The sequence below is a fragment of the Serpula lacrymans genome, assembly GCF_000218685.1.
Source record: "Serpula lacrymans var. lacrymans S7.9 unplaced genomic scaffold SERLAscaffold_18, whole genome shotgun sequence".
In the NCBI taxonomy this organism is placed as follows: domain Eukaryota; kingdom Fungi; phylum Basidiomycota; class Agaricomycetes; order Boletales; family Serpulaceae; genus Serpula; species Serpula lacrymans.
The window spans coordinates 88983-103707 of NW_006763307.1; the positions used below are offsets into that span (position 1 = coordinate 88983).

The 14725-nt window shown below is 45.1% G+C and overlaps 3 protein-coding genes across 3 annotated transcripts; 1 reads left to right on the forward strand and 2 right to left on the reverse strand.

Annotated features, from left to right (window-relative positions):
• Positions 1-7150: 7150 nt before the first annotated feature.
• SERLADRAFT_358695 (uncharacterized protein) lies at positions 7151-8975 on the reverse strand (the record flags this gene model as incomplete). Its single annotated transcript, XM_007324088.1, has 3 exons — positions 7151-7706; positions 7771-8405; positions 8463-8975. 3 exons carry the CDS (start codon positions 8856-8858, stop codon positions 7505-7507), a joined length of 1233 nt encoding a protein of 410 aa, XP_007324150.1.
• A 1956-nt stretch (positions 8976-10931) lies between these two features.
• On the reverse strand, positions 10932-13214 carry SERLADRAFT_411865 (uncharacterized protein; the record flags this gene model as incomplete). Its single annotated transcript, XM_007324089.1, has 4 exons — positions 10932-11203; positions 11407-12621; positions 12697-12800; positions 12856-13214. 4 exons carry the CDS (start codon positions 13212-13214, stop codon positions 10932-10934), a joined length of 1950 nt encoding a protein of 649 aa, XP_007324151.1.
• Positions 13215-14005: 791 nt separating this feature from the next.
• Positions 14006-14556, forward strand: SERLADRAFT_403015 (uncharacterized protein; the record flags this gene model as incomplete). The annotated part of the gene is made up of 4 exons (XM_007324090.1): positions 14006-14230; positions 14284-14417; positions 14467-14514; positions 14539-14556. A coding segment is annotated over one exon (175 nt), but the record flags the coding sequence as incomplete, so codon positions are not given.
• Positions 14557-14725: the final 169 nt, after the last annotated feature.

Consider the following 14725-nt stretch of genomic DNA (forward strand, 5'->3'; position numbering starts at 1 on the left):
TGTGTAGACCGGCCCGGACCAGTTGTAGTCACCCAGGAAGGTGAAGAAGAGTTCGAAGTTGAACGAGTGGTGGATGCATGCTTGAAGCGTGGCAAATTAGAGTTCCTAGTCCTATGGAAGGGCTATGGAGACGAGGACAGAACGTGGGAACCAGAAGCCCATCTGGACAATTCCCGCGATGCTATTCACAAATTTTATTCTAAGAACCCCTCAGCTCCTAGGAAGCTTAGAGGCATGGACTCAAAACTTTTTAATTCCCTTTTTCAACCCATGCCCGAAAATTTAACTACCACCTCCGATATTTGGTCTCGCCTGGAAGTCGAGCCTTAGAAGGGGGGAAGTGTTACGATAACACAATTTTCAGACCTTTCCTTCATTTTTATTCTCCGCTTTAACCTTGTATACTTTAGCTTTCACACATGGTGCCACGCAGCACTTCCCCTTTTGTTCAAACTCCTCTTTCTCGTGCCGTGTTGCCTTTTTCTTATTTTAGATACAACTCTCTCACACAGTGGAGCTGATCATGCGGGCTAGGCCCCATGACATCATCAGCCACTGACTTTATCAACTGTACAGTACATAAGTATAAACACTCTGTATTAGTATATATACCCCAATAGATCCAGGAGACTCCTCAGCGAGTCCTCCTGTTGTTAACCAACAAACTCTCTGCAGTCTAAGGGGTAACCACTCCCTATTCACTACCTTTATAGTGTGTTCTTGTGTGTGCCAGAGTAACTAACTCTTGGTTGTTACAATAGAGATTACCAGGGGTGTAGAGGATCTGCAGAGGAAGAGCATGGAGGAGGGGTGCAAGCGGTGCAGGCTGGACAAGTCTGCCTTCACCATCAGCAGGAGTAAGCAGACAAAGAAGTGGAGGACATCCTGCAACAAGTGCAGCCGGGAAAAGTACAAGTGCGTCTGGGACAACAACACAAGCCTGGGGAGCAAGTCCCGTAAGCCAGTGGCCTCAGAGCCAGAAGCGCCAAGGGCTCTTGTCACCGCTCTTGACCATCCCATCAAGATTGTGCCACCCCGGGGAGCACCAAAGCTGGTCTAATTTTGCCACAGTTGTAGCAGGTTTGGGTTTTATGTCTTTGTTCTGAATGAGCTGATAGGGCTGAGTTCAAAGCTTTGCTATTGTCAGGTCTTGACATGGCAGTTTGTTGAGCATATTTGTTGTAGATTCAGGTGACAAGAACATCAGGTAGAAAAGGTTTACCAAGTGTTTCATAGGTTACTGTTAAAGATGATAGGAAGCTTCTATAGGATGATGGGAGTGATGTGATCACCATGGAGACAAAGTCATCATCTGAAACTGGGCCTCCCATGTCTGCAAGAAGCATGTGGAAATGGAGCATTTTGTCTATGTGGGTCTTCACATCATCTTTCTCTCTGCATTTAAGATTCTGTAGCTTTCTTCTAGTGTCCATTATGACGACTTTGCTTCTGGATTTGTAGTAACCACATAGTCCCTTCCATAATAGAGCAGCAGCTTGGTTGCCTCCATTTGCTGTAACAACCAAGAGTTTGTTACTCTGACCCACAACTAGAACCAACTATTGAGATAAATGATGAGGGAGTGGTTACCCTTTAAGCTTCAACAAGTTAGTTGTGAGGATACAACAGGAGGACTCGCTGAGGAGTCTCCTTGATCTATTGGGGTATATATACTACTACAGGTTTGTTTGTACATATATACTATACAGTTGATGAAGGCAGTGGCTGATGATGTCAGAGGGCGCAGCCCATGTGACCAGCTCCACTGCATGAGAGACTTGTATCTAAAATAGAAAGAAAGGCAGTGCAGCGCGAGAAAATGGAGTTTAAACAAAAGGGAAAGTGCCGCATAGCATGGAGTGTGAAAACCACAGTAAAAGGTTATAGAGGAGAATGAAAATTCAAGGTCCAAAAATGCGTTATCGTAACATTTGCTCGCATACAGACATGAACTGTGGATGGAATGGTAGTGACTATTTGATATTTTGTGGCAGCTTCTCTTCTGCAAAATGTGTTGCATAATTCTTTGTTGCTCAAGATATCTTTTTTGGTAGCTGTAGTACTATCTGCTTTAGTTACTGAGCCATCACCATGGTAGGTGAATTCTTCCGGCTTTGCAACTAGGCCTTCAAGATGACAATAAAGTCCTCTTGCGTCTATATTAGCCAACATAGTTTCCTTATATGTGGCCCAGTTCATTCCCTTTTTGTCAAGTTTGACCACGCCTGATGCCAATATGGTGCCTGTTGTTAGGGAAGAATCTGTGATATCTTGTGGGCTCATAACCTCTAAGAGTTTTAAGAAACCAAATACTGAAGCACAATAAGTAAATGAGGGTATGAAAATGGCTGTATCTGTGAGGCAACATTTTATACTATAACAAAACAACACCTGTCTCTGGCTGCACTTGCAGGGAGTAAGAGGTACAATGAGTTCTGAGGTCAATAGATGCTAGAGATTATAGCAGGTAAAAGACTGAGAGTAAACTCAAGGGTTTTGATGAGGAGTAAAGCAGGTTATTCAAGTAATAAAAAGCTAAAGAACTTATACATGGGTATGTAGGGTTTTTATAGCTAATTGTCTATCCCTCAGACCAAAAGAAGAATAATGGAAAAGTGGTCTGAGGATAGAACTGACCAATAAGAAAAGAGCAGCTATTTTACAACTTCAAAGATTAATCAGCAGGTGAGAGTGTATGCTAATAATAGGTGCTTGTCATGCATGTTCGGGAACCATGTCCTCATGATGAGGTACAATCCTGACTAAAGCATCTATTAATATGTCCAGGCACTGATTGTAACAACCAAGAGTTTGTTACTCTGGTGCACAACTCAGACAAAGCTATAAAGGTAGTGAGGGAAGTGGTTACCCTTAGGATAGGACTGAGTTAGTCGTGGGTAAACAACAGGAGGACTCACTGAGGAGTCTCCTTGATCTATTGGGGTATATATACTACTACAGGTTGTTTGTACATGTGTACTATACAGTTAATGGGAGCAGTGGCTGATGATGTCATAGGGCACAGCCCGTGTGACCAGCTCCACTGTGTGAGAGATTTTGTAGCTAAGAATAAAGAAAAGCAGCGCAGTGCGAGAAAGTGGAGTTTGAACAAAATGGAAAGTGCCCCATGGCACAGTGTGTGAAAACTACACAAGAAAGTTAAAGGTCTGAAAATTGTGTATTATAACACTAATGGGACTTGGAGCTGGTTGGCAAGATCTCAACTACTAGTCCTTACCCATTGTGCTGGCTGGCTGGGAGTACTACCCAGTCTCTGATCTGTGATATGAAGTGGCATCAATGGTTAAGAAAACCCAATAGGGAAATGATTAGGAGAATGGCAAATGACACCTCCAGCCCTAAGGCCAGAGGTGTAACAGGAAAAGTGTTTGAAAACCAAGACATAAAAGCGAAGAGATAAGAAAAAGTAAATGGTCCTTACAGTATCCACTAACCTCAGTTTTGTGCAATACAAACTGAGGTGTAACTATCCTTAGAACGGGCATAAAAGTAATGAAGGAAAAGTCCGAATATTTGAATCCCAATAAGGAAATACTTTCCCATGACTACAGAGTAAAAGATCGTACTGTAGATGAATTATCTAGTGTTTGAAATATTAGCATAGGCTCAAAATGAAAAGCTGTATTATGATAATGATAAACTGAGTGCATGTTACAATTAATATACCAGTACCTACTTACACTTACTTTTTTTGCACTTACTTTACTTTACATTTTCGACTTTCCATAGTCACATGACCAAGTCATGTGATACAACACCTGACCAAACGTCTAGACTCATCATGTGACCGGTCACATGCTAAACATTGGACTTTAAACTTTATTTACAACTGTACAGTACCTTATGTATTTTAGTATATATACAGGAGCAATACATGGGGAGGGACTCAGCAAGTCCTCCTGTTGTCTACCAACAAATAACTTGTTGAATCCTAATGGGTAACCACTCCCACCTCTTCCTCTTCTTTTGAGTGTTGTTTTCATTGTGCTCCAGTGCCCCAAGACTGTGTCTTGTTGATGTTGTCATAGTGCATAGAAATATGCTTACACTATTCACATCTCCACCTATTTATACAGAGCTTTCAATGACATGTATCATTTAAACCCTGCTCCCCCCTAGGAGCCCCACCTTAGACACTTCTAGGCTTAGTCACTAAGAATGCTTCCATGTATAGTTACTCTCATGCTGACCTATACACCTGGCCTCCAGTCACCACCCTGGTTGTATTCTGGTGTGCCACCCAACATGTGGGAAAACAGTATTTTTATCATCAATCACCTAGTGTCTGTTGGCGCAGATACTACCTTACACAAGTAAATCATTAATTTGGGGTCTGTCAGAGTTGCACTAGGGTGGGAACAATTTAAGCTAGGGTGGTGCCCTGTTTTTTGGGCTGTAGAGGAGTGAAGGAAACTGAGGGTTTGAATTTGTGCCAATATATGCACTGTGACAACACCAACAAGGCATAGTTTTGGGCACTGGAGCACAATGAAAACAACACTCAAAAGAAGAGGAAGAGGTGGGAATGGTTACCCATTAGGATTCAACAAGTTAGTTGTTGGTAGACAACAGGAGGACTCGCTGCGTCCTTCCCCATGTATTGCTCCTATATATATACTAAAATACATGAGGTACTGTACAGTTGTAAATAAAGTTTAAAGTCCAATGTTTAGCATGTGACTATGAAAAGTCCGAAAATGTAAAGTAAAGTAAATGATCACATGACTGGTCATGTGACTTGGAAAAATAAAAGTAAAAGTACGAAAAAGGTGAAGCGTAAGTAGGTACTGGTACATCAATTGTAACATGCACTGCGTGGTTGTAGGAACTATAATAAGTCAAGGCTAAAGGAAGCCAAAAAAATGAACTCAATTAGGTGGGGTCCTATTGTTAGTAAAGGAAGGAAGAGATACATTATTCTACTATACAAACATTCATGGCCACACCTGGCCCATGTAGCTTGATTTGGACAGTTATATGTGTGTACCAACCCATTTACAATGACTCCAAAAACCCTTTCCATGTTGACTCTGGGTGTCATGCATGAAGCATACTATCAAATAGCTTGAGTATTACATTTAGCTTTGGTGGAATTATAAATAATACATACCCTTGGCTATAAAATTGCCCCATAGGTCATGTGATTTGGTTCACATGCTATGGAGATATGGTTGATTTAAAACAGCAACACCATGGAAAGGCTTTTTTCACTTTTGAATTGAAAAAAGTATTTGGATATTATCAGTACTTTTTATAGCCTCATTTTGCCCTAAACACTGCCTGAATCTTTCTACGCATATTTTCAATTAGTTTCTGGCACTCCTCAACTGGTATCTTCTTCTACTCCACTTGAGTTCTTTCCCACAATTCATGAATCACATTAAAGGGATTTTCATACCCTGCAAGCTTCCTGTTGAGATGTTCAATAGGATTTAGGTTAGGAGACTGTGCAGGCCAAACCATAGCATCAAATGCTTATTCCTCTAGCCAGTCCTTGACCTTCCTTCAGGTGTGCTTGGGGTCATTATCCCGCTAAAAAATACTTTTAGAAGGATTGAGTGTAACAACCAAGAGTTAGTTACTCTGATGCACACAAGAACACACTATAAAGAAGATGATGATGATGGAGTGTTTACCCCTTAAGCTGCAGAGAGTTTGTTGGTATACAACAGGAGGACTCGCTGAGGAGTCTCCTGGATCTATTGGGGTATATATACTACTACAGGTTTGTTTGTACATGTGTACTATACAGTTGATAGAGACAGTGGCTGATGATGTCATGGGGCCTAGCCCGCATGGCCAGCTCCACTGTGTGAGAGAGTTGTGTCTAAAATAAGAAGAAAGGCAATGTGGCGCGAGAAAGAGGAGTTTGGACAAAAAGGGGAAGTGCCGCGTGGCACCATATGTGAAAGCTAAAGTACAAGGTTAAAGCGGAGAAAGAAAATAAAGGAAAGGTCCGAAAATTGTGTTATCGTAACAGATGTATGCAGGTCAGAACATTTGTTATACTCAGACAACATAAGTGCTTATTCCTTCCTTCTTTCTCTATTTTCATGTTGTTCAAACCAATCTCCAACCTACAATCTGCTAAGATGCCTTTTCAGATAAGTGATGATGAAGATGTACTTTCAGATGGTGGCTTGGACATCCATTGTTAGATGTAGAGGATTGAGGTGTGAGGGCAAGCAGTCACAAAGCGCCTAGAAAGGAAGGAGTATAAGTTAAGGTGGTCTGCGCACCAATATATCCCATCAGTAAAATTTTTGGTTCCGTCTTACTTATAAATTGGCCTGGTCGCCATGTAGCACCTCAGACTCATCTACGAGTTCTGAGGTGAGACCCTTATTTCCCCCCCTTCGAATACCTAGCTAATCATTACTATAGCTCTTATCTTATCTAGGTACTTACTTGAATATATCCTCAGACTCATCTACGAGTTCTGAGCTCTTATCTTATTTAGATCAAACCCGAACAATTTCATCCGTATCCCCTTCCTCCTTCTTCCCCAGTCCTTTGACTATTCCAAACAGGCACACTGGATGGTGTTTTACAAAAAAGGTTCAATTGTGGCTTGTAACCCTGCCTACTCATTCACAGGAATGGGCTTAGAGTTGTGATGTATTTTGGCTTGCCTTCCTTGCTGAAAACCATTCCCATGCAGCAAGTGGGCTCAATGGGATGCAAGGATCCCCCTGGAGGGTGTTTTTGTCCAGCACTAGCTTACAGGAGAGTTGATGAAATATATGGAGAGGCCATCAGTTGGCAGTCCAAAGCATATTCTCGCATACATATGGTCAGAATTCAACTGACATGTTCCCTTATTTTATCCTTGCTAAACATGTTTGTTCTTGCCAAAAAATATGGTAATATGTACCTTGCATGGATAATACAATATGAATTGATTTTTTGTCGTGGAGTCGAACAAAACTCTTTGCAAACTGCATATTATTCAAACTTCTTTTAAATATTATACACCCCAGTCATATGGATAGAATATAATATGTACACTATATAGAGAATACAAATTTTCCAAGTGTGTTCTCAACTTGAGGTTGATGTTAAAAAGAGGATTTCTTCCATGTCAGGTTTACCCTTGTGCGTCCATCGTAAGCTTGCCTGCTCAAGTGTCCATTCAAAAAACAATTTCGATTCATCGAGGGAAGAAAATTAGCAAGCAATCAAATTCAAATTCAAAATGAACGGACACCGCCCTAAACAAGAGCTGCAACAAACGACCTCGAGTAAAAAAATAAAAGATGAGTATCGTAGCAAGTGTGCTGTGTGGTGAGGGTAGTTGAGTTAGTACGTAGCAGTGAGCAATCGTATAGGAATAACGGAAAGTGTACGATGAGTAAATATAGCACGGCAAGTAGGCGATGCGGTATGTGCGTGTGTAAAAAAGGTCCATAACTCTCAAGGGTCAACCGACGTCAACCTTTCTTCCTCCCCTCATCTATTCCACTCAGAGAAAGAGACAAGAAGATCATGAAGGTGTATCAGGCGCCCTCCGTGCAAGCGAGTCGTACTGCGAGCCCCCAAACATCGTGTTCGTCGCCCCAGTGTTGAACGGTGAGCCTCCCGTAGGCGTGATGGGAGAGTACGGCAGCGTGTCGAGCTGGAGGTTCGATCGCGAGCGGGTCATCACATCAGAAGCCACGTCTGAGCCATACTGTTCGGCGAGTTGGCTAGCAAGAAAGGGATTAGGTAAGAGGATATCAAATAGAAGCAAAGACGAGAAAGGAAACTGACTTGGCGTAGTTGTCCATGATGACGGCCATACTGTTCATGCTTAGTCTGTAAGCTTTGGGCATCATGCCTTTTCCAAACCTGTACGTCACATGGTTCGAGCACAACAAACCCGCAACGATGATGGCGATTTGGAGGGGTACGAGCGCGAATGCGATGGTGTACCACAGTGTCAACACGTGACGCTCAAAGTTAAGATACGGCTGCTTGCAGCCGGGCAGGATACTCCTCGCATAACACGTTTGGCTCACGGTCGCTTCAACAAACGGCGAGAAGTAACCGCAGCAATGTAGCCTATTCTGGATTCTAAGACGTCCTTCGGCGCCGAGGTCGCGAGACCATTGCGAGTTGACCTTTCCCTCGAGGTTAAATGTGCGCTGTTTGTACGTGAGGTAGCCAGGTGTGACGAGGAGAGCGAAGCAAATCCAGAGGAGGAAAGTGTAAACGGCAAGGAAGGAGCGATTGTTGAGAAGAATACCGGCCCAACCGATTAAGGAGGTGACGACGGCGAGAGCTGCTGCTGTAGTGGAGATGATGAGCTCTGTGCGATTGCCAACACGGACGATGTCTGCACGTTCAAAGACGTCGAACCAAGTGCAGAGGCAGAAGATTAGACCACACAGGGCATAGGCAGAGAGCTGCAGAGACAACAGTAAACAATGAGGAGACGGTGGAACGGACGGGTGACAACTTACGAATACGTTGGCAATGAAGAGGGCCCATTTGAATTTATTCCATCGCAGCCTGGGCTTGGTGTGACCACCTTCTTTGCCACCAAACCATTTACCAGTAACACCGTCATAGTCCTCGTCGCCTTCTGCGGGCATCCTAGCCTCGCTCGACTTGAACGCCTCCCTTCCACCGCCCCTTTTCGGGATAAGAGCATCTACACCCTTACCCTTTCTCTTCCTCGCGCGAGGAGAGAGGAGAGTAGAGGAGAATTTGGAGGGAAGGTAGTTGACGCTGAGGGAGATGTCCTTTTGAGAAAAGGTGGAATCTGGGCGGGGGGAGTAGGAGGCATTTGAGGATCTGTCAGAGGCGGGGCGGTCTATGGTTGCGAAAGGGGCTGAGGGGGGTTCGAGAGGAGACATGTCAGCAAGTATGTAGCGAGTGGACGCCGCCTGTGAGTACGTGGAGTGGCCGTGTGAGGTGAGCGACGCAGGACGTCGAATGTCACTTGTAGAGAAAATGTAATATTAGCGTCGTTCGAAGTAAACGCTGAAATATTTTCAGGAGCCTGAAAAAAAGAAAAGTGGATATTTGTAAGCGTCTGAAGCTGAAATAATTACCAGAAAGGGTCGGGTATAGATGAATTCTCGATCAGATATACAAAGTCAGACTACAAAGGTTGTATATATAAAAAATCAGATCAGATTGAGCCTCCCCCCCACAAATCCATCGTAACTATGAGTCGACACCGTCCTACAATCCGTGATCAGCATCTCAATGCTCTCGACAGTTTATTCATCAACTCACAAACGACGCTACTTAACAACTTGCTAGCTTCCCTGAAACAACCGGCCCAGTTGTCTATCGGCCTTTCAACGTCATCATCAAGTGATTCCGACTCCAGCGACTCGGTTAGCTCCAATGTGGGATCAGAGTTGGGGTTGGGGCTCGATTTGGATAGCTTATCGCTTAGCGGTGGGTCTGACGGCATAGGCGAGTCGGATCGAGAATCTGATCGAGAGTCGGAGGGTGGTGAGGACAACGATGCCGAGGATATGGGGTATCAATCACATCCAATCACTCAGCTCACACTTATGCAGGTCACATCCGTAGTATACATGATGCTACACAAAACGGTGGAAGAGACCAGGGTTTTTTTTCCCAAAGCACCTGCATTTCGGCAGCCCCAACTTGGCTTGCTTGAGTGGGCTCGCCATAACGACACCCGCCATTTCTCGCGTAAGCTCCGCGTGCTTCCGGCAACTTTTGATGCAATCGTGACCCTGATCGAGAACCACCCAATATTTCATAACGAGTCCAACAACCCCCAGTATGCTGTTTCCCTCCAGCTCGCCATCTTTCTTGTTCGGGCCGGACATTACGGGAATGCTGCGTCATGCGATGATGTAGCCGAATGGGCTGGAGTATCAGCCGGCACAGTAGTGCTATCGACTAAGCGGGTGGTTGTCGCGCTCATTTCCCTGCATGACATGGTTATGTGCAAACCAACAAATGAGGAAAAAATAAAAGCTAAAGCTTATGCAGGGTCAAAGGTCTGCCCATCATGGCAAAACGGCTGGCTTTCAGTAGATGGGACAACATTCCCGCTGTTCCAAAAGCCAAGCCATTTTGGCGAGGCCTGGTACGATCGTTCATCAAATTACTCATTAAACGCTCAGGTGCGTTGTCCCGATCACAAATATTACATACAGATATTGACTAATTAATCCCAGATCGTTATCTTGCCGCACAATCTACGGATAGTTGACTACGGTCTGGGCCATACGGGCAGCGTCCACGACTCCTATGCATTTGAAAGCACTCAGATTTTTCGCGATCACACAGCATTTCTAGACGAAGGCGAGTGGCTGTGGGCAGACTCGGCATACCCCCTCCAAAAATGGTGTGTGGCGCCGTTTAAGCGTCCCACAAATGGTAACCTTACGCAAAGCGAGCGCCACTATAACTACTACCTCTCGCGTATTCGGATCCGATCGGAGCATGCAATCGGCTTACTCAAGGGCCGATTTCAATCTCTGCGAGAACTCAGGATACAAATCAGTTCACACCAGAGGCATCAGTGGGCTGTTATGTGGCTACGTTCATGTTTTATTTTGCACAACTTGGTGATTCTTATAGAAGGCGACAACAGTGCTGAAAGGTGGAATGATGATGGCGGGTTTGACAACCATGATGGGCGAGATGACAATCAGGGCGAAGCTTCCGAGGATGTACCTGATGATATAGCCGTTGCCTGTGAGTTGCCAGAAGCACCTCGTGTCGTTGATGGGGTGAATATACCCGAGGGTCAGTTACTTCGTCATCGTTTAATGCTGGGACTTTTTTCTAGTCATCTTTATGTAGACTGAACCTGTAAACATTGAATGTAATACTTTGTTCACAAATACCACAACACTATGATTGCTCAACAAACATACAAAAAATAAGATAGTACAGAGATAGCGATGATTCAGAACAAGCACGATAGTATGAATTCACTCGTACAACCCCCCATCAACTGCCATTGAGTCTTCATTGTCATCAGCGTCATCATCAGCGTCATCATCACCGCTATAATCTTTATAATTGTCCAATGCACGAGAATTGAAAGCAGAGGTGGATACGGAAGTGGAAGAGGAAGCAACAGGGCCAGAAATCGACTGCTCAAAGAAATTGGACACCAGTGAAGAGGGAGCAGGCGAGGTAGAGTTGTTGGCGAGAAGGGAAGAGATGATGCTACTATCCACACCAGGGATATCCTTGACGGCTTGGATGAGTTTGAATTCATTCAAACATGTCTCTCGTGTGTCGCTGTCTCGTCCCCTTTGTACCTGACTTCTGTTAACTAACTGCAGCTTCTCCTTGAACTGTTCGTGTTCCAACACAGTGGCTTCTTATCTTTCGACCGCCTGTCACTGCGTGCACGTTCTGCTATGGCCGTGTACTTCGCATGCCTCGCGGCTACCTTACCTCCCTTAACTTGGAGTGCCTCCTGTGCAAGGCTTTGCTGTCCTTGCATAGCGTGCGCAACAGGCTCCATCACCTTCTGCATCAAGGACACATTGTCCTCAATATGAGATCGTGGTTGCTTACGTGGCCTGTCGTCCACCTTTGCAGACTGTGGGGTCCCAGCGTCCTTTGTACTGACCCTTCTGTCTGTGGTGATAAGACGCTCTGTGCTCACTTCGTTGCCTGACGATGTTGCTAACTGGGCCCGGAGTGTCTCTCTGACGGTCACAGCAGATGACCGTTTTCCCGATTTGACAATCTTTGCGGGCGCAGTTTCAGTAAGCTTAGATGGGACAGGGGGAGGAGGTGAGGCCAAGCGAGAAACGGGAGAAGACGGGGGAAGGTTCGCAAAGAAGCCAGGGTTAGGTGAGAGAGGAATGAGGTTCGCGCTAGGATTTGCACTGAAGCCAGACTGGCCAGAGGACGGAGAGCCTGGAGGTACGCTTGCGTAGAAGCTGGAGTGGCCCGAGCCGGGAGAAGCGGGAGCCTGGTTCATAAAGAAACCAGAGTGTCCAGACACGGATCCAGAGACAGGAGAACTTGGAAGCTGGAAGGGTATATCTTGAAATGGTACATCACGCACTTGTAGATGTCCGACTTCTAAACCTTGGAGACCTCGAGGCTGCATATCGTCAAATGAAGAACCGAAAGAGTGGGAGGAATGGTTTGTCTGGAAAAGTGAAGAAAGGGATTGATGGTATGCTCCTGGGAAAAGGCTGGCAGCGTTTGAGTCAAAAAAACTAGGATCAGTTGCGATAGACGGTAGCGAAGGTAGTGATGAATTGTTTGGCAAGGAAGAAGCTGAAGATACCATGCCAGAATTGGCGAGAGAACTACTGTGATGGTTGATATGCGGAGGGATTTGACTGAACTGAGCGAATTGATTGAACGGTTGGTGGACAAAGTTGTCATTCTGGAAATGCTGATAATCCTCATACCCATGGCTCTGGGGGAGAGGTTGTTGAGGTAGCTGATTGTGGACCTGCATTGCGGGTTCACTTGCTGCATGATGGTCAGCTCGACTCCGGCTACGCTTGTTTGGGAACAACATATCGAATGCCTGCGCCTCGTGATCCTGGTCTGGATCTGACGATGTTGTGAACGGATTATAGTTGGGGATTTTCCGCCAAAAGCCATGCAGACGGTTGAAGATCTTGAATTTTGTAGTGATCACGCCTATAAATAATGCAAATAGTCAGTGGTTTGTGCTACTCAAAGGAAAAGGCAACCTGAACTAACGTAGGAACGCACCAATTGGTCCTTTGTAGTCGGGGTTCCCTTCTAGTTGGTCAAAAGTGAGACCAGCTCCAGTATGACCCAGCGTTGTACAAGATTGACGGTATTTTTTCTTGAGTCTGAACAGAAAGTTATGAGTTGGCCTGACTTGAATAGATGTGAGGGACAACGTACGAGGCAATGTGGTTATCGACAGCTTTTGCAAACCTTCCTGGATTGGCTTTGAGAGTGCTGCGTATGACTGGATCCCTATCTCCACTGAATACAAACTGAGCTATCTCCCCATGTATCGTAACCTTGCTCGACTTTGCCTGACCCTTCTTCCTACTCTCTTTGTTGGCATCTTCCTGAGAGTCGGAGAAGAGCAGATGTCGTTTCTGAACATTTTGTTCCAACCAATCCAGGAGACGATCTGTACGTTCCGACGTCCACTTAATGGTCAGGGGGCCTCCAGGCATCCCATTCTCGTCAAATTCATCAATATCATCAAGATCATCGTTGTAGTCGTCGGCAGGTTGAGTAGAGCGAGACATAGCGTGGGCGTAAAGAGACTAATAGCTGTGTCTGGTCAGTTCGATAACACGCATCGGAATTTCAGGCGGAGTTAGCCCCATGAATTCTTTGGAAAAAATGAATTCATCTATACCCGACCCTTTCTGGTAATTATTTCAGCTTCAGACGCTTACAAATATCCACCTTTCTTTTTTTCAGGCTCCTGAAAATATTTCAGCGTTTACTTCGAACGACGCTATTAGTGAATGAGAGTGGACTATCCGGCTCTGGAGTGGAAGGAGCGAACGTACCCGTCTGAAATGTCGGCCATCTGAGAGAATAATCAGTTTAAAAGGCGGGGCCGAACACGGACTCTTCACAAACAGTCACACACGTACATTATACCTAGCCAGACTCGGACTCGGACTTCGGGTTGCCGCGCTGGCACGCTTCGGGTCAAGATACCTGGTCTGCATTGACCACTGTTCTCCAACGTGTATAGTATAGACAAAGCGTTAAACAGGACTTTGAGTCGCTCTCATTTCTGTTATTGATTTTAATCGATTTGATCTTTTTTGATCAATTTTCTGATTAACTCGGATTCAAGGGGCGTGGGGTTTTTACTTGTGCAATCCCGCCACACCCAATGTGGATACTAGTAGCACACTTAGAGCATGTACGGGAACATCCAAACGATGTGGTTTGGGCGCCCAAAATTACCGCCCGTAACTATGGTGGCTGTCCTTTTAAGTCGGAGCTCTAACCTTGATAACGGGATTCCGCATCCAAACATGGAAGTAGTATCGTCGCTTGCCTGGGTGAGATATTGCAATGGATGATAAAGCTCTCCGTCTCATGCTACTGGAGTATCTGGTGTCGGATGATGAGGACTCAATGGATGATGATGACGAAGAAGACCATGCTGTACTCGCCGCCTCCGAATCAATTGTGTTATACTCTCAATCGCTGTACGACAAGACACCATACCACACTTCTGTGTTGTCAGGCCAAGGCTGGATCCAAGAGCTGATCAATGGACATCCGGGTAGGATCAAAAGTGAGCTAGGTGTAAATAAGCATGTATTTGAAGGGCTGATCAGGGTGTTGAGGCGAGCAGGCCATACCAATTCCAAACATGTCACCTTACATGAGAAGCTGGGTGTCTTCCTGTATATGTGCGTCACAGGGCTCACTCTCAAGCATGTTGGCGAGCGTTTCCAGCATGCAAATGACACCCTTTCAAAGTGAGTAAAGTTTTATCTACTAATGCACCAGCTTTTCACCATTTTACAGGTATTTCAAGGAGATTTTATTCGCATTTTCATCAGCACCTATATACACCGACTATGTACACTTACCCTCCGCCAATGATTCCATTCCACCCGAAATTCAAAACAACCCAAAGCTATTTCCATTTTTTTCAGGTGCTATTGGCGCCATTGATGGTACGCACATTGCATGTGCCCCAAAGTCGTCTGAGCGCCATCTGTCAAGAAACTGCAAGGGAGCAGTCACCCAGAATTGTCTGGCATGCTGCTCCTTTGATTTACGG